Here is a 19,521-nt window from a genome sequence, read left to right as displayed (position 1 = left end):
TATAAAAAAAAAAAAAAAGAGCCTAAATAGATTTCATTCATTTCAAACGAGATGCACGGTACTCACAAATGTTGAGTAAGGTTCTCCGGTGTCTGTGATACCACCCGCCATGGTTGGTGACCGCGTTCTGAGCTGAAGAGAAAAATAAAAAACAGTGTATATCATTCCAAAAAAAATGTCATTTTCCCCTGTTATTATGGGTATTGCAGTTCCAGAGGCAGTGCAAGCCAAGCCTAGGAAGCCATCTACTCAGAGGGAGTCCAGCTAAAGAAGCTAAATTCATGTTGGCAGGTCTCGACCTTATAGTTAAACAACATTAGCATCAAAAAAAGAGGCCACAGCAGGTCTCCAGGTCACTTTTACTGTTCATTCTAATGTGCTGCTGTTATTGTCCTCCACAATAACTGTGAGTGCCATCGTATTCATGTCATTTAACATTTAATTCTCATTAACCTAGTTAATCATCTTTGTGCACAGCAGTGAGAAATCACTGTTTTTTCATCAAGTCTTTACAAAAAAACTGACAGTGGCAAATAACTAAATTACTCAATTTAGAACTTGTCTGTAAGTCAATTAATGTCAAATAAAACTCTGTATTTTATGAAAGGTGCTAAAAATCTACACGTTTATGTGTTCTTTTGAAAGTAGATTGTGAAATAATACAAGCTTAAATGTTTTTTTTACTGTATTTGCCTGGCAGACACAAAAGAAACAATCAAAATCTCATTAATTGTAGACTATATATGGACACTTTTGGCTGTCCAGTGTCTAGCACCAGAGCCTAACCTGGGTTAAAGCAAGAGTTATATAGGCCAGACATGATCCAAAACTTAACAGCCAGGTAAGATTTGGGACATGTCTGAATCTATTAATAAATGTGGGCCATATCTGGGCCAAACATTCCTGACTGCATGCAAAGTCATGACTAATCTTGAGTATTTGTACAGTCTCATCCTTTAAAAAAGTAGTTTTCATTGCATATTAGTTATTTACATCATGATGATTATTTGTTGCATTACTTTATCAGATATATATAGTAAGCCATTTATTATTGTAACGTTAATTCTGTTATTTTCTGAGGTGAAAAACACCCATTTGTGTCCCAGTTTGAACTGTTAGCAACACACCTGACAGCGCTATGCTAGCACAGCTAACACAATTTACTTAAGTTTTGCAGTGACGTTTTCTAATAATTTGATAAAACTACTCGTTTTGACGGGTTTTCCAGCAACTATTAGCACCGGTGTCGTTGCAGACACACAAGTAAACACTACTCACCCTCCCTCTATCCAGTCTTCTTGCTAATTTAGCTGCTAGGCTATCAGTACCGGTCAGCTAGCCGAATAAAAGTACACCGTTACGTGCAGCCAACATGGGCAGCTTCGTTTTCAGAAATTTGGAATAAAGAGTAAAAAATAAGAACAAAGCACATTCCTATGGGCTAGCAAAGCTCAAACACTTGGCTCCACACAGCTGTGAACTACTCAACCAGCTGACCAGCCTTCGCATGATCACGACTTCCGGTGAAAGTCATGATTTCCGGTTGGCACCTTCATAATAAAAGCCTTTTCACCTTCTTGCGCTTTTATTCACTTTATGACTGATTTACTTATTTGTTTGCATTCTTTTGTTAAAGGTTAAAAAGTCAATAAATTTTGGGGGGTTTTAAACGTTTAACTAAAGAAAAATTAAACTAAAATCAAACCAAACTAATTAGGAAATAAAAACAATGCAGCCTCACCCCATTTTCCCTCCAAAACTAGCATGTTTAATTTGGAGAATATTTACCCCCAGAGAGCACAGAATTAGAGTTACATCCAGTAACCAACAGAACATCACACCCAGATAGCAAAGATAGCCCTAATATGAACCACATTTGCATTTGAATAGTCTAAACCCAGCAACAATTCCACCAGACATACTCATACATAGTCCAAATCTGCATTTCCTTTCAGCTTTTAGCCAGTTTATGACATCTGGATTTGCCCAAAACAACACATATTTGTGCATACAAACCTGTAAACTAGGCTAACATGAGGGTGTAGCATTACACTATCATATAGACGGTGTGGGAAAACAGTTTTAATGAGCATGACTTTCTAAGAAAAATAGGATTGTTTATTATTTTTGACAGGACTGCAAACATCAGGCTGTCACACACACTCTTCTAATTCAACTGGACATTGTTTATGATGGGGAAATAAACTCTGTGAGTATGTGATTACTTAAAACAAGCCGTTTTTAGTTTTTCTCAAGTTAAATAGCTTAAATTGTTCACTTCATGCTCCCGAACAGGCCTGATATTCTGCACATATTTTGCGTCTTTTCTTGTTGGTGCATTTATTATTTTTTGGGACTATTACGGGTCATTAGTGAGTGGAAATATGCAAACTGTGACTGTCAGGATATTTGAACGTGTCCGTGCGTGCTGTAAACCTAGAAATGTGCAGTTTAGCAGTAAGTGAGACAGCAGCGAGATGTCTCTCTGATGCACCTGTTGCTCATTCAGTTGCTTTTTTTGTCCGCCTTTTGCTGCGCTGAGGTATTGACTTTTGCTGCAGCTGCGGAGCAACAATAGAAATTTCCGGATTATTTGATTTATTCCACTTGCCGCAGCACACATGAACAAAGAGCGGCTCCTCTGCACTTTGACAGTCCAATTAAGAAGATCTATTGATGTCTGGTTTGCACTTTTGCGTAGCCGTGTTTGTGTAAACAGCTCTGAAGTTTAAAAGGGTTTACTCAGACTGAGCTGAAGGCAAACAGCCATGGCAGCTCTGAGGACTCTTGCTTTTCTCGCCTTAGCTGGTGAATTGCCGCTCTGAACATTGATTAATGCAAATCAGTTGAATGGTGTGTTTTGCTTTAACTCTTTTCTCTACAGGTGTTTCCAGCAGTCAGACTTCAGACTGTTCATACAACGGCCTCCTGAAACACTTAAATCTGTCTACATCAAACGAAGCTCTGGCAATAATGCGACCTGTGAAAAACTGGACCACCCCCACGCTCGTCCAACTGGAGATGTTGTTGTTTGGCATCTTAGATGTGGTAAGACCTTCCATCTATTTGGCTTTTGCAAAGCAGAAGTGGAAATTTGGCATTTTTACTTGAGAATCCAATAACATTTGACTTTATGCTTAAACTATTTATTCCACTGATTATATCTGACATCTGATCAAACACCTGTTTGGAGTTTATTATGAACTAGGGCTGGGTGAGTTAACTCGTTATTATCGCGTTAACTCGTTAATTATTTAACGCCGATAAAGGTTTTATTTATTTATTTATTTATTTATTAAAGTTCGAAAATAAAAAAAATTGGGGGGGCTTTTGTGCCTTTAATGGATAGGAAAGTTCAGAGAGACAGGAAGCAGGGGGCAGAGAGAGGGGGAACAACATGCAGCACAAGGCCAGCAAAAGTCTGCTGCTCACAGGCTTTTATTTTGTAAAGGTCTGCTGCTGTCTGCTGCGGAACCGGAAAAGAAAGTAATCGGCGGATCCACCAAACATGGAGAAGGGTACGGAACTTTTACTCGGCCATTTTCATTTTAAAGTTCTTCCAGACGGCGGAGTCGACAGAACCAAAGTCATCTGTAAACACTGCCAAGTTGAATTGTCTTCTCAGCGTAGTAGTTCCAGTCTAAAATATCACTTAAAGGCAAAACACACAACTGATAGCAGCAAGTCATTCAAGGAAACAGACAGTGGAGCGAGGCTTCTACATAAAAACTACAGAAAGATGCTGATGTTAAAAGTGTGTTTGCACAACAAATGTTATGGCACTTTCATTCATATGGCAGCACATTTAAAATAAAGCTAAATGCTAAAAGCTATACACTACTTTTGGATTCATTTTTGGATTCTGCGTACAAATGCGATTAATCGTGATTAATCAGGGAAATCATGTGATTAATTAGATTAAACATTTTAATCGTTGCCCAGGCCTATTAGGAACACGTGGTGACAGTTATAAAGTAAAATACACTGTATTACATTTTTTTAAAAAGCCTTTATTCTGTTGCTATCAACCTGTCTGTTTTAGTGTGTTTACATGTTAAATGATCCATGAATCCGAGTTCTGGTCGCAGAGGCAACAGGTCCAGGAGGGAGACTCAGACATCTCTCTCTGGCTCCCTTTCAGAATTTACCAAAACTACATTAATACACATACACATAATATAAGTATATGTGTTTGTTTTAGTTGTAAACCACATTTCTGCTCATTGTCTGCAGGATGAGAAGTTTCAAACTGTGTCTCTTCACATCTCCATCCACACGGTAAGAGTCTCATCACGTCTCTCACTTTCACCCACTTGTGTCACAAAGATTAAAAGTATTCACACGAGTACTTTTCTTCTTCTTTCTTTCTTTTTTGTTTGCAGTATTGGAAAAATGAATTCCTGACGTGGAATTCCTCAGAGTTTTGTGGGATAGATTTGCTGACTGTCAAGAGATCAATGCTGTGGATCCCAGATATAGCCATCCAAGAGGAGTATGTGCTGTTCATCAAAGCTGCAGTTTGTGCACGTGATCGTATTCTAAAAGGTGCTCCGTGAACTTACCTCAGGGGATCCAGAGGGTTTAATGTGACGTCGGCCCACCCTCTGCAGCTTCAGCTCTTCTGGACAAGCTTTCCACAAGGTTTAGGAGTGTTTATGGCAGTTTTTGACCGTTCTTCCAAGCCCAGCTCCTGAACAACAACCCCACACCATAATCCCCCCTCCACCAAACTTTACACTTGGCACAATGCAGTCAGACATTCTGTGGCTGCAGAACCAGCCCAGATCATCAGCCCTCCACCACCGTGCTTGACAGCTGGTGTGAGGTAGCTCTTTGGGTTTCTGACCTTGGGGTGACCTTTAACCTTTAACATGCTAACTGAGGCCTGCAGAGTCTGAGATGTAGCTCTTGGGTTTCTGACCTTGGGGTGACCTTTAACCTTTAACATGCTAACTGAGGCCTGCAGAGTCTGAGATGTAGCTCTTTGGTTTCTGACCTTGGGATGACCTTTAACCTTTAACATGCTAACTGAGGCCCGCAGAGTCTGAGATGTAGCTCTCAGGTTTCTGACCTTGGGGTGACCTTTAACCTTTAACATGCTAACTGAGGCCTGCAGAGTCTGAGATGTACCTCTTTGGGTTTCTGACCTTGGGATGACCTTTAACCTTTAACATGCTAACTGAGGCCTGTAGAGTCTGAGATGTAGCTCTTGGGTATCTGACCTTGGGGTGACCTTTAACCTTTAACCTGCTGACTGAGGCCCGCAGAGTCTGAGATGTAGCTCTTTGGGTTTCTGACCTTGGGGTGACCTTTAACCTTTAACATGCTAACTGAGGCCTGCAGAGTCTGAGATGTAGCTCTTTGGGTTTCTGACCTTGGGGTGACCTTTAACCTTTAACATGCTAACTGAGGCCTGCAGAGTCTGAGATGTAGCTCTTTGGGTTTCTGACCTTGGGGTGACCTTGCTGGGACTTCCACTCCTGGGCAGACTGACAGCTGTCCTGAATGTTTTCCACTTGTGAATAATCTTTCTCTCTGTAGAACGATGGACTCCGGATAGTTTGGAAACGGCCTTATAACCCTTCCCAGGTTGATGGGCAGCAACAGCTGCTGATGTCTTTCCTCCTTGGCATCGTGTTAACGAACACCTGAATGCTGCAGAACTTCTGCTTTTATAGAGCTGCTCACACTGACTGATGATCAGTTAATCAGAGCATTGATCAGCAGCTCCTGGCTGCTTCTTACACTCTTAATTCCTGTGGAAGCAGTGAGGGTTCACTTATTTTTTCTCACACTACTTCAGTTTTTGTTCAATAAATCGGAACTCAGTGTCATGTGTTGTTCATCTGAGGTTGTATTTTTTTAAATTTTAAGACCTGTTAGGTACCAAATTCTCTTTTTTTTTATCATGTCCTGATCCCCAAAACCTCAGATTTTAAAGTTTACCTTGAATGTTTTCTTCTTCGTTTTCTTTCATAGCAATTTCTTTGTACAATCTATCAATTTTATTCAGAAAAAATGACAAAATAATTTCCTATTCGGAGCTCTAGTAAAGTAAAGAAGTAAAGTTGTTTTTGTCTGTTCCCTTCAGTTCCTCTGACACTGGGACGACCCAAGAGAATCCATTTGCCGTCTTGCATCCCAACGGTTTGGTGCACGTAAACGCACGCCAGCGGCTGACCTACACCTGCCAGCTCAACCTCTTCTTGTTCCCCTTCGATGTGCAACGTTGCAACATCACATTTTCCTCCGCGACCTCCGATGGTAAGTTACATCAGATCATCTGTCGGCTCACATCTATGGAGTAAGAAATCGGTCAAAAAGAAACGTGCATCCATGCAAGTAATCCGCGCATATTTGGGAAATGTGTGCGTCTTTGGTTGTAGTTGAGCATAAAATAAATATGTGCAATCTCTAAAAATGAGTCCATCTGTGTTTATAATGGGTTGTGTTTTGATATTTGTCAAAATACGAATTGAAAAGTTACGACATCAAAAAGTTACGAATTCAAAAGTTACGAATACGAATTTCTCAAGTGCAGGAAAGGGGACAAAAATACGTCATCGCTGTCAAAATATGTTCTAGTATCACCGCCCGCACTGATGAGGTGATCGAATTTTCTTCTGCTGGCGATGCCTGTGACGTGATGACGTCAGCGATGACGTATTTTTGTCCCCTTTCCTGCACTTTCGTAACTTTTGAATTCGTAACTTTTTGATTCGTAACTTTTCGATTCGTGTTTTGACAAATATCAAAACACAACCCATTATAAACACAGATGGACTCATTTTTAGAGATTGCTCATATTTATTTTATGCTCAACTACAACCAAAGACGCACACATTTCCCAAATATGCGCGGATTACTTGCACGGATGCACGTTTCCTTTTGACCGATTTCTTACCCCACACACATCAGCCTTCATATCTTCAGGACCAAACGTGTAATTATTTAACGCTTTTTTTCCTTGTCTGCACAGAGGAATCTATCATACTTGCAGGCGTCGAAGATGACACAAAGTCCACGAGATCGCCTGATGAGTTCTTGAAATTTCAGGGAGAATGGAGACTCAAAAGCTTAGAAATGATCAAATACAGTTTTCCCAGAAGTAATACATCTACTAGCAAGCTTGTCTACTCGGTAGGAAAACATCTGTAGTGAAAACATCTGTAAAATGTGTTTATCTCTAATTAAACAGACTGTTTTTACAGGTCGTGCTCCAGAGGAAGCCGTTTCTTTACATTATCAATCTAATCATGCCCCTGCTGTATCTGCTGGTGCTGGATTTGGCCTCCTTCTTGGTCAGCGAGGCCGGAGGTGAAAAGCTGAACTTCAAAGTGACGGTGCTGCTGTCCATCTTTTTCTTGCTGCTGATTCTTCAGGACATTTTACATTCCACTGAAGAAAACCTGCCAATGATCGGTAAGCAGCCTCTCAAGCCCAAAGACCAGAGATCCCTTTGTTTTAAAGCGCTCCTCTTTTCTGTTCCATCCCATTGACGAAAAGCGTCTCTCCACCCCTTTTTTTTCTAGCCATCTACTGTGTGTCAGTCTTCACGTTGGTGTGGATAAGTGTCCTTGAGACCATCTTGGTGGGCTTATTAATCGACTCGGATGGTTGTTGTGATAAGAAAGAGCAAAAAAACCTAGATGCTGAATTGGATATTCAGCTGGAAGCAAACAGTCACAAAAGTACGTTTTCAGCCAACTTGTCTCTGTGAATACAAGAAAGATAAATGTATTGATGGACAAAGATGACATTTATGAGTTTATCTCGTACTTTTCTGTTTATCTGCTGTATGTTGCAGAGCAGCTGGGGTACAGCAGAACTTTTTCATTGGAAAACAGTTTTAAAGACTTACCAAAACAGTGATAAATGTATGCTGCTTGTTGCTAACTTCTGCTAAAATGTTGCTTCTCAGTTTCACTAACAGAACCCGCTGAGGAAGACCCGTTTAAACCAGATAACAGCAACCTTCCTCCGGAGCCGCCCGGCGACCTGATGAGGCAAATCCTGGACAAAGTGAAGGCAGCTCGACAGGAGGTTAGAAGAAGTCTGGACAGAGATGAGAGAAACTCTGGATGCTACGGAAGAAGAGCTAAAATAATTGATTCTGTGTTCTTTGTGTTATATCTTATAACTGTTGTCATTTTTCATATGTCTGCTTTTGTAATTTGGATGCCAAATGTATTCGGGTGAGGTTGAATACATTTGGCACCACAAGACGACTACAAGTAAACTGATACTAGAATAAAGCAGTCAGAGAGCAGTCAATTACAAATAAATTTATATACAAACATCATTCCATAAAAGTTGGGATGCTGCGTAAAATGTAAATAAAAACAAAATGCATTGATTTGCAAATATCAGGTCATCTTGATGTCAGCAACAGATTTTTATTGAATGAACAAAGACTGAAATTAATTCTGGATCATTTGTTTGTTTATTTTATTTGCACTTAATCTGTGTTTGTAAAGGATTATAATCGTCTGGCGAAGTGGTGAAGTAAATATATGTGTCATCTGCATAATTATGCATAATCTGAACATGTAAATGTTAAATATGTATATTTCTTCTTATATGAACTGAATTATATGAATACTAATGTAATAATTTTCACTGATTTAGTTTGAAATTAAACAATTAATTAGATGAAATTGGATTAAGGATGCACCTATCACCTCCTTTACCGATACCGATATCTGAGGTTTAGTATCGTCCGATACCGATCTGATACAGAAAAACAGCGCGGAATTATGGTAACAAATGGTAAGTTTCATTATGTGGAAAAGACTGGGATCATTCTTTTGTGCAAGGAAACATCAGACTTGACTTAAACATTTCTTTCCTATTTTTAAAAAAACAAATAAACAGATAGAAATGTACTGAAATACTTATTTATTTAATGAGTGTGCACCAGTAAAACAATCTTAACCATAAAAATGGTTAAGTCAGTGCAATTAGGGATTCAAAATCCAAGGTAAAACAAAATATTAGATAATAAAGGAGCTGAAATTGAGAACAAAACAATAGCTTCACTGTCTTGGTTGGTAGACTTCTGAAAATAAATAGTAATCAGCTCTTTATATAGTGGGAATTAAACATCCATTACAAAATCTGAACAAAACAATAGCTTTTCTAGCTTGGTAAAAACTAAAACAAAAATCAGGAGTCCCAACTTAACAAGTTTTTTCACCACTAAAGGGGGCATGCCATGAATGCCAATGCTGGACAGGACAAGGGAAAAAAAAATTTAAAAAAAGAAAAAAATCGGCCGATATGGATTGGCCCATTGTCACTGATACCCGATCTCGAATTTTCTTCAATATCCAATCCAGATATTGGATCAGTGTATCCCTAATTATAACTGAAATACGATCATGTACATTTTAAACTGATATAATTTAGTTATATTGTATATTCTATCTGTATTACTAATACAAACATGAAAGTAATGCATACATGTAAATATCATAAAAGGAAACTATAAAATATCATAACTCAAAACACCAAAACGTTTAAAAATGTATTCACCACATTCATCACATGCCACTTGGGCACGGAATGGTCAATCCCAGCATTTACAATCAGACATATCTGCTTAAAATATATTTAAAACTCGCTTACATTCGTGCAGTGAAACCAGCTCCTCTGGATTTTGTCATTTATTCCAAGCATACAGGAAAAACTGAAAAAAGATTTTTTTTTAAATCAATTGATAGAATTAAAAGAAACCCCAGAATTGAACCCTGAGGAACTCCACGTGCCATTTTTGTCCAATCAGAAACGAAATTAACTATAGACAAAAAGCAGTCTATGTCTTTTAAGAAATATTCAAACCGGTTTAGTGCTGTGGCAGAAAGTCTCATTGAGTGTTTAAGTTTTTGGACATATTTGATGTGGTCAAATGTATCAAATGTAGCACCAAGATGCAGTTTTCTGTGTTTCGGATGATGTCATTTATTATTCTAACAAGAGCAGTTTCTAGTTTATATCAATATGAAATATTTTATGCTATACAACATATTGACAAGGGCTGCACGGTGGTGTGGTGTCTGTCGCTCCCTTTTCATGTGGTAAATGATGTCGGACCCAGAAGTGACGCATTTAGAAAAATATCTGTTTTAACTGATAGCGAATAAGCAGAATAAAGCGAGCGAATGTCTAATTTAACAACTATATCAACAGTGTATAAATGATTATTTTCTCACCTTCATTCATTAAGACGCCTGCGTTGATTTGAGGTTGTGCACCTTTTTCCCCTCAATGAGCATTAAAACCTTAAATCTTTGAATAACTTTAAGAATTTAGGAAATCACAAACATCAGTCACATACTTTCTGTGCAGCAACTTTATTCTGAAGCAAAAAGATTCACAATTGAACCACAAATTTCCCATTTATGTCAACTGTTTCAGTTGCAGAACTAATAAACTAATCCACATAAATCTCATTCTGATTAAGTAGGTATGTCCAAACTTTTGACTGATACTGTATTTGTAACATTTTAAATATAGAATATTAACATCTAATATAGGGATAAAAAGTCATCCGGATAAACATTTCATGCATTTTAATTTCAACGACAAGGTTCATGTGAATTATTAAAGATCAAAAAAGATTTCTCCACAACATGTACATGTACATCAGAAAAGTTGCAATAACTAAGATATATAAGACAAAGAAGACGGTGTCGATGATTTTAGCCAGTTTTCTGAAGCGTCCCGGCTTTGTCTTGTCCTTGTCCTGATGTTCGGCTTCCTGTCGAACCGCCTTCACTTTGTCCAGGATCAGCTTCAGTAGATCACAGTCGTCGGGCGGATCCGAAGGAAGCCGACTCTCCTCTGTTTTACCCACGTCTTTATCTTCATCTGCAACATGCTCTGTGCGAGGAATGAAGAGGACACAACAAAGAGAATAACCAAGACCAAACCTGAGCTGAAAGGACGGCGTCTCTACTTAACCGTCCGAAACACCCACAGGAGGAAGATCAGTTGTGTTGTTTTGGACTTTTTCCTTTTGGTCGCGGGGGAAGGAACATAGACTGACCAGCAAATTTGGGAGGCAGAGCCTTCAGTTATCAGGCCCCTCTCTCTGTGGAACCAGCTGCCAGTTTGGGAGGCAGAGCCTTCAGTTATCAGGCCCCTCTCTGAGGAACCAGCTGCCAGTTTGGGAGGCAGAGCCTTCAGTTATCAGGCCTCTCTCTGTGGAACCAGCTGCCAGTTTGGGAGGCAGAGCCTTCAGTTATCAGGCCCCTCTCTGTGGAACCAGCTGCCAGTTTGGGAGGCAGAGCCTTCAGTTATCAGGCCCCTCTCTGTGGAGCCAGCTGCCAGTTTGGGAGGCAGAACCCTCAGTTATCAGGCCCCTCTCTGTGGAGCCAGCTGCCAGTTTGGGAGGCAGAACCCTCAGTTATCAGGCCCCTCTCTGTGGAGCCAGCTGCCAGTTTGGGAGGCAGAGCCTTCAGTTATCAGGCCCCTCTCTGTGGAACCAGCTGCCAGTTTGGGAGGCAGAGCCTTCAGTTATCAGGCCCCTCTCTGTGGAGCCAGCTGCCAGTTTGGGAGGCAGAACCCTCAGTTATCAGGCCCCTCTCTGTGGAGCCAGCTGCCAGTTTGGGAGGCAGAGCCTTCAGTTATCAGGCCCCTCTCTGAGGAACCAGCTGCCAGTTTGGGAGGCAGAGCCTTCAGTTATCAGGCCCCTCTCTGTGGAGCCAGCTGCCAGTTTGGGAGGCAGAGCCTTCAGTTATCAGGCCCCTCTCTGTGGAACCAGCTGCCAGTTTGGGAGGCAGAGCCTTCAGTTATCAGGCCCCTCTCTGTGGAGCCAGCTGCCAGTTTGGGAGGCAGAGCCTTCAGTTATCAGGCCCCTCTCTGTGGAACCAGCTGCCAGTTTGGGAGGCAGAGCCTTCAGTTATCAGGCCCCTCTCTGAGGAACTAGCTGCCAGTTTGGGAGGCAGAGCCTTCAGTTATCAGGCCCCTCTCTGTGGAACCAGCTGCCAGTTTGGGAGGCAGAGCCTTCAGTTATCAGACCCCTCTCTACCTTTAAGACCAGGCTTAAAACTTTCCTTTTTGATAAAGCTTATAGTTAGGGATGGCTCAGGTGATCCTGAAACATCCCATAGTTAAGCTGCTATAGGCCCAGCCTGCTGGGGAGCTCCCATGATGCACCTCTCCTCCCTCTGCTCTCTTTGCTCTCCATGTACACATGACATCATTGTTGTCAGAGGCAGATGGCCGCCCTTCCTGCTTCTGGTTCTGATGGAGGTTTCTTCCTGTTAAAAGGGAGTTTTTTCTCTCCACAGTCGCACATTTCATTTGGTCCAGGTGACACATCTGATGCCACCCCTCTTAAACCCCTTTTAACCCACTTTTAAACCCACTTTTAACCCACTTTCAACCTTGGTTCTCTGGAGCCCGATATAAACAGTAGTGTTACACATTTGGGAGTGATTATTGACAGTGATTTACAAGTAAATCAGCTCTTTTGTGCAGAAAAGCTTCTTTCACTTAAGGCAGATCGAAAAGCTAAAGCCTGTTCTGAAATGTTTGTGCATTAAGTAAGTGTATATTTGACTGTACAGCACTTCTAAATGGGCTTTATTGGATTATTCCCATCCGGTTTGTAAGGTATTAAACCAGTATGGCTGGTTGCTGGACTTCAGTGCTTGATGAAGCCAAAGGAACCACATCACATGCAAAAGGTAGAGATGCGATCTGATCTTGAGCCCATTTAACGAGACATCCCCCACACTCTGTCCAATAAAAGGTATGAAAAGTGTCTCAGATAAAAAGCAGCGCCTTGTGGTTTTACATAACATAAAACAAAAGTCTGCATCGTACATGTTGCCTTCTACTTCCACTGTGGTCAACATTTTAATTGGACTGAATGGAATAATAATAAAAATGGAATACCTGAATTTTCAGTATTACACAGATATGAATTTACTGAAAACGTACCTTCCAGCTGAATATCCACGTTGGCATCTACAGAGCTTTGAGCCTTCTTTCCACAGCAACCATCAAGGTCCATGATAAAGCTCACCGCCATGGTCTCTAGGGTACTCATCCACATCATTGTAAAGACTCCAACAAAATATTGCGCTGAAATGAAGGGCCAGAGACATTACTGGTCAGTGTGATGTTACAAAAGCAAATTAAAGGAGAAATTCGTTGTTTTTTTTTTAACCTGGACCTTATGTCTGGCATAAAATACGTTCATCTACTCACCGATAACAGTTTGGTGAAAGTCGGCGTCCTTCTGAAGATATTTAGATCACTGGAGATCGGCGTATATCCATATAACGGGAGAGAACAGGGCAGAGACAATACAGCCTCTAAATAAGGCATTATCTGTCTTTATTTCACCAATACTTTAAGACCAATGAATGAATGAACGCGTACTGTTGCACTGTTAGCTCAGAGCTGCTCTGTTGGTGTTATCGGGGGCTTCTTTCAGCGCCTTTGGGGGAAAAAAAGTCTTCCGGAGTGAAGTGAGCCCTGCAAACCCGATGATCCGCACGTTTCAATGCTCCCACTTCAGTATTCAGGTCCATTTCCAGCGCAACTAGCCAGAGCTTTAGTAAATCCAGGTCGCGCAAAGGAAGCCTGTGAAAGCTGAACTTCGTCCAAGTAGCCATTTTTTTTGGACAATTTGGAAATACGCAAACACGAACCATGTTACCAGCAGCAGTGTTGGTGTAAATGAAGGAGTTTCGTGCCTTATTTAGAGGCTGTATTGTCTCTGCCCTGTTCTCTCCCGTTATATGGATATACGCCGATCTCCAGTGATCTAAATATCTTCCAAAGGACGCCGACTTTCACCAAACTGGTGAGACAAGTGGACGTATTTTATGGCACAAATAAGGTCCAGGTTTAAAAAATACAGAAATTGCCCTTTAAGAGGATGTGAGACAAGACTCAGAGACCTCAGAAGACTTGTGTAGTGACAATTAAATAAAGTAAACAGCCTGCTGGTACTGTCCTGAAAATTCCCTTTTTCTTTCTTTATTTCTTTCTTTTTCTTTTTTTTATTACTATTATTATTTTATTTATTTATTTATATTTTTATTTTGTATCATTATTGTCTTTATTATTTTAATCTTGTATATTTTCATGTCTATAACTTTTTTCTAGTGTTACACTTGGGGTGTACTTTTCAGTCACTATGTTTATTTTTATTATTCAGCTTTTTTTTTGTATTGACAGCATGGTGGGGTGGGGGGAAGAAAGAAAAAAATGAGAAAAATATGTATGTTGAATAAATTTGATCAATTCTCATTCTCTCAAATAAAAAAAATAAATAAAAAAAGAGGGTGTGAAGCCTGCGAGGCTGCTCACCGATCGCCGGCAGGTCATCTTCAGTGGACGGCAAAATTTCCTGAAGGATGAGCAGTAAAACGGAGACGGACAGGAGCACGGTGACCTTGAAGCCCAGCTTTTCACCTCGGGCCTCACTAATGAAGAAGGAGGCCAAATCCAGGACCAGCAAAAAGAACAGCGGCATTATTAAGTTTACCACGAAAAGCATGGGCTTCCTCTCGAGCGTGACCTGTAACGACAGTCAGATGAGAGACCAGCAGACGTGGAGGACAGGGAGGGAATCTTCCTTCTGAATAATCACCCACCATGTACACAAGGTTGCTGCTGAACGTCTGTTCATTTGTCAGATTCTGTTTCAAGACTTTCATGCTTTGAAGTTTCCATTCTCCTTGAGTCATTAAGATTTTCATAGAAACTGAAGTCAGGACTGCGTCGTTGGAGAATGTCGTCAGTTTAACAAATCTCCCTGAGCGTAGAGTATAAAAAAAAACAAGTTAAACAACGGTTAAATCAGCTGTTCCACGGCTTTTCTACGATGGAGAAGAAAGTGAGAGGAACAAACCGTCCGAGCTCAGAGTTGAAAATGTGATGTTGCAATGTTGCACATCAAAAGGGAACAAGGAGAGGTTGAGCTGGCAGGTGTAGGTCAGCCGCTGGCGTTTACCGGCAAGCACCAAACCGCTGGGATTCAACCTGACCAGTGGATCCTCCTGAATACTCCCAGTATCAGAGGCACTGAAGGGGTGGGAAAGGGAACAAAAGGGTCATTTTCAGTGCCAGCGTTAGCAGACTTCCTTCTGTTTATGGAGACAATAATCATGTATTTTCTGAGCTCTAAGATAAGCACGTCAGCTATCACTGGGTTATAAATTCAGGTTAGGTTTACTACGCTTGTTCGAGGCTCATGAAGCAACTTTATCTCTTTAAATAAGACGACACACGTCAAAACACTGCAGTTTCGGTACTCACTCTTGCTGAATAGCTACGTCCGGGATCCAGAGCTTGGATCTCGGAAGCGTCAGCGAGTCTATCCCACAAAACTCAGAAGAATTCCACCTTAGGAATTCATTTGTCCATTTCTTGGAAAGGGAAAAGCAGGGGTGTTAAAAAGTCTTTTTTTTTTTTGACAGAAAGAGACCCGGGTGTAAACTTAAAGCATGAATCTTACCATCTGAATCCAGACGTAATTGGTGACAGTTTGAAATTTCTCATCCTGCAGAAAATCAACAGAAATGGGGTAAATATTCAATAAGAACAGCTTCTTTTCTTCAAAAGGATCAGTTCAAACAAACGTCAACTGGTTGCATTTGCACTTGCAGATAGTTTTGGGTTTTTTTTCCCCCTGAGTGGGAAATTTACAGCCCTGTGATGGACTGGCGACCAACCCAGGATGTACCCTGCTGGGATGGGCTCCAGCCCCCCGCAACCATACAGTTGGATTAGGTGGGTATAGAAAAGGACGGATGGATGGATGGATGGATGGATGGATGGATGGGCGGATGGGCGGATGGACGGATGGACGGACGGACGGACGGACGGACGGACGGATGGACGGATGGATGGATGGATGGATGGATGGATGGATGGATGGATGGATGGATGGGCGGGCGGACGGATGGATGGATGGATGAGAAATTTACAGCTTGAGTATGTGATGAATTTTCAGTAAAATGTACTTCCTGTCCCCCTTATTGATGGATTAAATTTATGTTTTTCAGCTGAATTACTGAGAGGAAGGACAGAAGAGTTCAGAAAGTTTAACTCATGGTTTGTATAATAGTTTGGCACATTTAAGATTAATATTATGTGGATATATCAGAAGTGCCATCATCTGTAGCTGCACTTCCTGTTTGGGTCACAGAAGTCTTTTAATTTAGATCCCTTTAGGCATAAAACGAGACTATATTGACATATTTTTTTAACCTAAATGGGCTTCAGAAACAGTTTAAGGTGGATGGTTTTGTTAACTAAGTAAAAGCACCACTACACACCAGGCATAGTTTATAAGGAGGATTAAACAAGGAAAAGTAAAAATAAAGTGGAAAAGAAGAAGAAAAAATAAGAATGCATAGAATAATTAAAGAAAACCATTTAGAGTAATATAAAGAACAATATGGAGCAATTAAAATACAAGAAACAGTTCAAATATTTCTAAAAAAGATACAAAAAATACAATAATAATTGAAAATATTCCTGATTTTTTGTTTATGTTTTGTTTAAGTTGTGAGTGCCCAAAAAGTATTTCATCTATAGCTGATATTTATTGTTTTGTCTTATTAAAAAGTTTAGTGGATTTTAAGAGCACAGGCGGCAGAAACTCACCACCAAATTAAATCATAAACCATGGAAGCAGGTAATGACTATGTGTAAACTGCATGTTTATATTCTAAACAGCTTTTATACATTCAGGTGAAAAATTAAAGTATTTAATGAGTAACTTAACTAAGTAATTAACATAAAATGTTCTTGAAAGACTTTTATTAATTTGTTCTATCAAATTTCTCACAATTTTTCGTGTATTTGGCACCTTTTTTTCTACAAATATGCTGAATACAGGCCGGTTTCTGCCAGATTAACCCACTCGTTGAATGTACCAACTCATTTTAGGTTCAAAAATCCTATTTAAAAGTTTAATATTGAACAGAATCCGGTACAATAAGTAAAAATCTGCCCCTGCGTGAAATGTATGGGCAGTCAGCATTTCTAGCTTCTCATTTTGATACTTAAAAAAGTTGCTTTGCAGCATTTAACGGTTCTGTTCACTGTTTATTCCTCAGCGTATTAAAAAGCCCACAGAGGATGACAGAGAGACTTACCACGTCTAAAATACCAAAGAGCAGCATGTCCAGCTGGATGAGCGTGGTGCTCGTCCAGTTTCTCACCGGTCGCACCATTTCTATGACCTCATTCGACGTGGTCAGGTTGAAGTGTTTCAGCAGGCTGTGGTATGAGCAGTCTTGGGTGAGACTGCCGGAAACACCTGCAGGGAAACAACAAACCCTGAAAAACATTCAGTTATTTTCTCTAAATCACCTCGTGTTTAAAAAAACTGATGGTTTGGTGTCGTAACTCACCAACGAAAGCAAGAAAAGCGAGAGTCCTCAGAGCTGCCATGGCTGTGTGCCTTCAGCTCAGCTCCAGCAAAGCCTTTTAAATCGTACAGCCGCTTGGACAAACACAGCCACACAAAAGTGCAAATAAGACATTGATTCATTACTTTAGCTGCGCTGGGAAAGTGCAAAGAGGCTGCTCTTTGTTCACGAGTTCGGTCGGTAGATGGTATCACACCTATCACCTGCACGTCTCTATTGTTGTGTTGCAGCTGCCGCGAAAGTCAATATCTCAGTGTGACATAAGCGGAGAGTGGGAAATTATTCAATGTGCACACTTTTCTTCAAAGTGTGGTCACGGTCAAACAGATGAAACGCAGGCGGTCATTGGGGAAAAAACATTTTACAGATACCTCCCAAGAAGAAGATGGACCCAGGAGCCGGTTTTCTGGCTTTTCTTCTATTGTGGCGCTTCTTTCAAGTTTGACTTTTTACGTGGGCGGCCGTGGCTCAGTGGTTAGAGTGGGTTGTCCAATAACTGGAAGGTTGGCGGTTTCATTCCCACTCTCACCACTCAAAAAGGACTGGTGAACTGACAGCTGGAGGGGTGGCAGCCTTGAGCAAGGCGCCGTACCCCCATGCATCCCCGGGCGCTGTGAATGGCTGCCCACCGCTCCAGTGTATATGGCATCTGCCTCCATGAGTGTGTTCAACAACTGGATGAGTTAAATGTGGACAATAAATCTAATCTTAATCTCTTATTTGAAGGAGAAGCATGTGTTTTTATTAGATTTGTGACACAGCTGATACAACTATTGAACTTAGAACTTTAGGAACTATAAGCTTCTGACTCAAGGACAAACCATTTAAGTTTTATTGTATTTAGTAGCACTTTTATTTAGACTTTTCTATCGAGAAAGGGTCCCGTACCACAAATATACTGTTATCACTGGTTCTGGATGGACAGACGGATGGACGGACGGACGGACGGACGGACGGATGGATGGATGGGTGGATGGATGGATGGATGGATGGATGGATGGATGGATGGATGGATGGGTGGATGGATGGATGGATGGATGGATGGATGGACAGATGGGTGGATGGATGGATGGATGGACGGATGGATGGATGGATGGATGGATGGACGGATGGATGGATGGATGGATGGGTGGACGGATGGATGGGTGGATGGATGGATGGATGGATGGATGGATGGATGGACGGATGGATGGATGGATGGATGGATGGGTGGACGGATGGACGGATGGATGGGTGGATGGATGGATGGATGGATGGATGGATGGATGGACAGATGGGTGGATGGGTGGATGGGATGGATGGATGGATGGATGGATGGATGGGTGGATGGATGGATGGATGGATGGATGGATGGATGGCTGGATGGATGGATGGATGGGTGGACGGTTGGATGGATGGATGGGATGGACAGATGGATGGATGGATGGATGGATGGACAGATGGATGGATTGATGGATGGATGGCTGGATGGATGGATGGATGGGTGGATGGATGGATGGATGGATGGATGGATGGCTGGATGGATGGATGGATGGACAGATGGGTGGATGGATGGATGGGATGGACAGATGGATGGATGGATGGATGGATGGATGGATGGATGGATGGATGGATGGATGGCTGGATGGATGGATGGATGGGTGGACGGTTGGATGGATGGATGGATGGATGGGTGGACAGTTGGATGGATGGATGGCCGGACGGATGGATGGATGGATGGATGGATGGATGGATGGATGGGTGGATGGATGGACAGATGGATGGATGGACAGATGGATGGATGGATGGATGGGATGGACAGATGGATGGATGGATGGATGGATGGATGGATGGATGGATGGATGGGTGGACGGTTGGATGGATGGACAGATGGATGGATGGACAGATGGATGGATGGACAGATGGATGGATGGATGGATGGATGGATGGATGGGTGGACGGTTGGATGGATGGACAGATGGATGGATGGACAGATGGATGGATGGATGGATGGGTGGACGGTTGGATGGATGGATGGCCGGACGGATGGATGGATGGATGGGTGGATGGATGTACAGATGGATGGATGGACAGATGGATGGATGGATGGATGGATGGATGGATGGATGGATGGATTCCA

General features: G+C 41.5%; 3 protein-coding genes across 5 annotated transcripts in view; 1 reads left to right on the top strand and 2 right to left on the bottom strand.

The window, feature by feature from the left end:
* Positions 1 to 1,516, bottom strand: part of tmem104 (transmembrane protein 104) — a 95,917-nt gene extending 94,401 nt beyond the window's left edge. For both annotated transcript variants that reach the window (XM_075453845.1, XM_075453844.1), the window contains exons 1-2: positions 1,279 to 1,516; positions 67 to 132 (exon numbers count right to left, since the gene is read on the bottom strand). Coding sequence is in view for 1 of the 2 variants with exons in the window: in XM_075453844.1 (XP_075309959.1) it covers positions 67 to 111 (45 nt within the window). In the remaining variant the exon portion in view is untranslated. The remainder of the gene's footprint in view (positions 1 to 66; positions 133 to 1,278) is intronic.
* Positions 1,517 to 2,768: 1,252 nt separating this feature from the next.
* LOC142371463 (5-hydroxytryptamine receptor 3A-like) lies at positions 2,769 to 8,813 on the top strand. Its single transcript, XM_075454136.1, has 9 exons — positions 2,769 to 2,808; positions 2,885 to 3,048; positions 4,234 to 4,278; positions 4,383 to 4,492; positions 6,092 to 6,264; positions 6,980 to 7,140; positions 7,212 to 7,422; positions 7,533 to 7,691; positions 7,922 to 8,813. Exons 1-9 carry the CDS (start codon positions 2,769 to 2,771, stop codon positions 8,197 to 8,199), a joined length of 1,341 nt encoding a protein of 446 aa, XP_075310251.1. The 3' UTR covers positions 8,200 to 8,813.
* Positions 8,814 to 10,336: 1,523 nt separating this feature from the next.
* On the bottom strand, positions 10,337 to 17,535 carry LOC142371461 (5-hydroxytryptamine receptor 3A-like). Of its 2 annotated transcripts, none has more exons than XM_075454134.1 (9): positions 17,385 to 17,535; positions 17,127 to 17,310; positions 15,479 to 15,523; positions 15,280 to 15,389; positions 14,873 to 15,045; positions 14,616 to 14,776; positions 14,329 to 14,539; positions 12,949 to 13,092; positions 10,337 to 10,881 (listed from the first exon to the last, which is right to left on the bottom strand). In XM_075454134.1, exons 1-9 carry the CDS (start codon positions 17,522 to 17,524, stop codon positions 10,610 to 10,612), a joined length of 1,440 nt encoding a protein of 479 aa, XP_075310249.1. In that variant the 5' UTR covers positions 17,525 to 17,535; the 3' UTR covers positions 10,337 to 10,609. The 2 variants fall into 2 exon arrangements, with proteins under 2 accessions (XP_075310249.1, XP_075310250.1); XM_075454135.1 differs by having other exon boundaries at positions 17,127 to 17,290; positions 17,385 to 17,482.
* Positions 17,536 to 19,521: the final 1,986 nt, after the last annotated feature.

The sequence above is a fragment of the Odontesthes bonariensis genome, chromosome 21 (genome assembly GCF_027942865.1).
Source record: "Odontesthes bonariensis isolate fOdoBon6 chromosome 21, fOdoBon6.hap1, whole genome shotgun sequence".
Taxonomy (NCBI): Eukaryota; Metazoa; Chordata; class Actinopteri; order Atheriniformes; family Atherinopsidae; genus Odontesthes; species Odontesthes bonariensis.
This window is presented reverse-complemented; position numbering and strand designations above follow the sequence as displayed.

Bases quoted from the DNA above. Each gene is read 5' to 3' on its own strand.
- LOC142371461 (XM_075454134.1), bottom strand. From the start codon at position 17,524: ATGAATCAATGTCTTATTTGCACTTTTGTGTGGCTGTGTTTGTCCAAG. The intron at 17,311-17,384 runs GTGAGTTACGAC...AATGTTTTTCAG, and splicing joins CGCTTTTCTTGCTTTCGTTG to GGTTTGTTGTTTCCCTGCAG. The intron at 14,540-14,615 runs GTGGGTGATTAT...CTGTCGTTACAG, and splicing joins GCAGCAACCTTGTGTACATG to GTCACGCTCGAGAGGAAGCC.
- LOC142371463 (XM_075454136.1), top strand. From the start codon at position 2,769: ATGGCAGCTCTGAGGACTCTTGCTTTTCTCGCCTTAGCTG. The intron at 6,265-6,979 runs GTAAGTTACATC...TTGTCTGCACAG, and splicing joins TTCCTCCGCGACCTCCGATG to AGGAATCTATCATACTTGCA. The intron at 7,423-7,532 runs GTAAGCAGCCTC...TTTTTTTTCTAG, and splicing joins AGAAAACCTGCCAATGATCG to CCATCTACTGTGTGTCAGTC.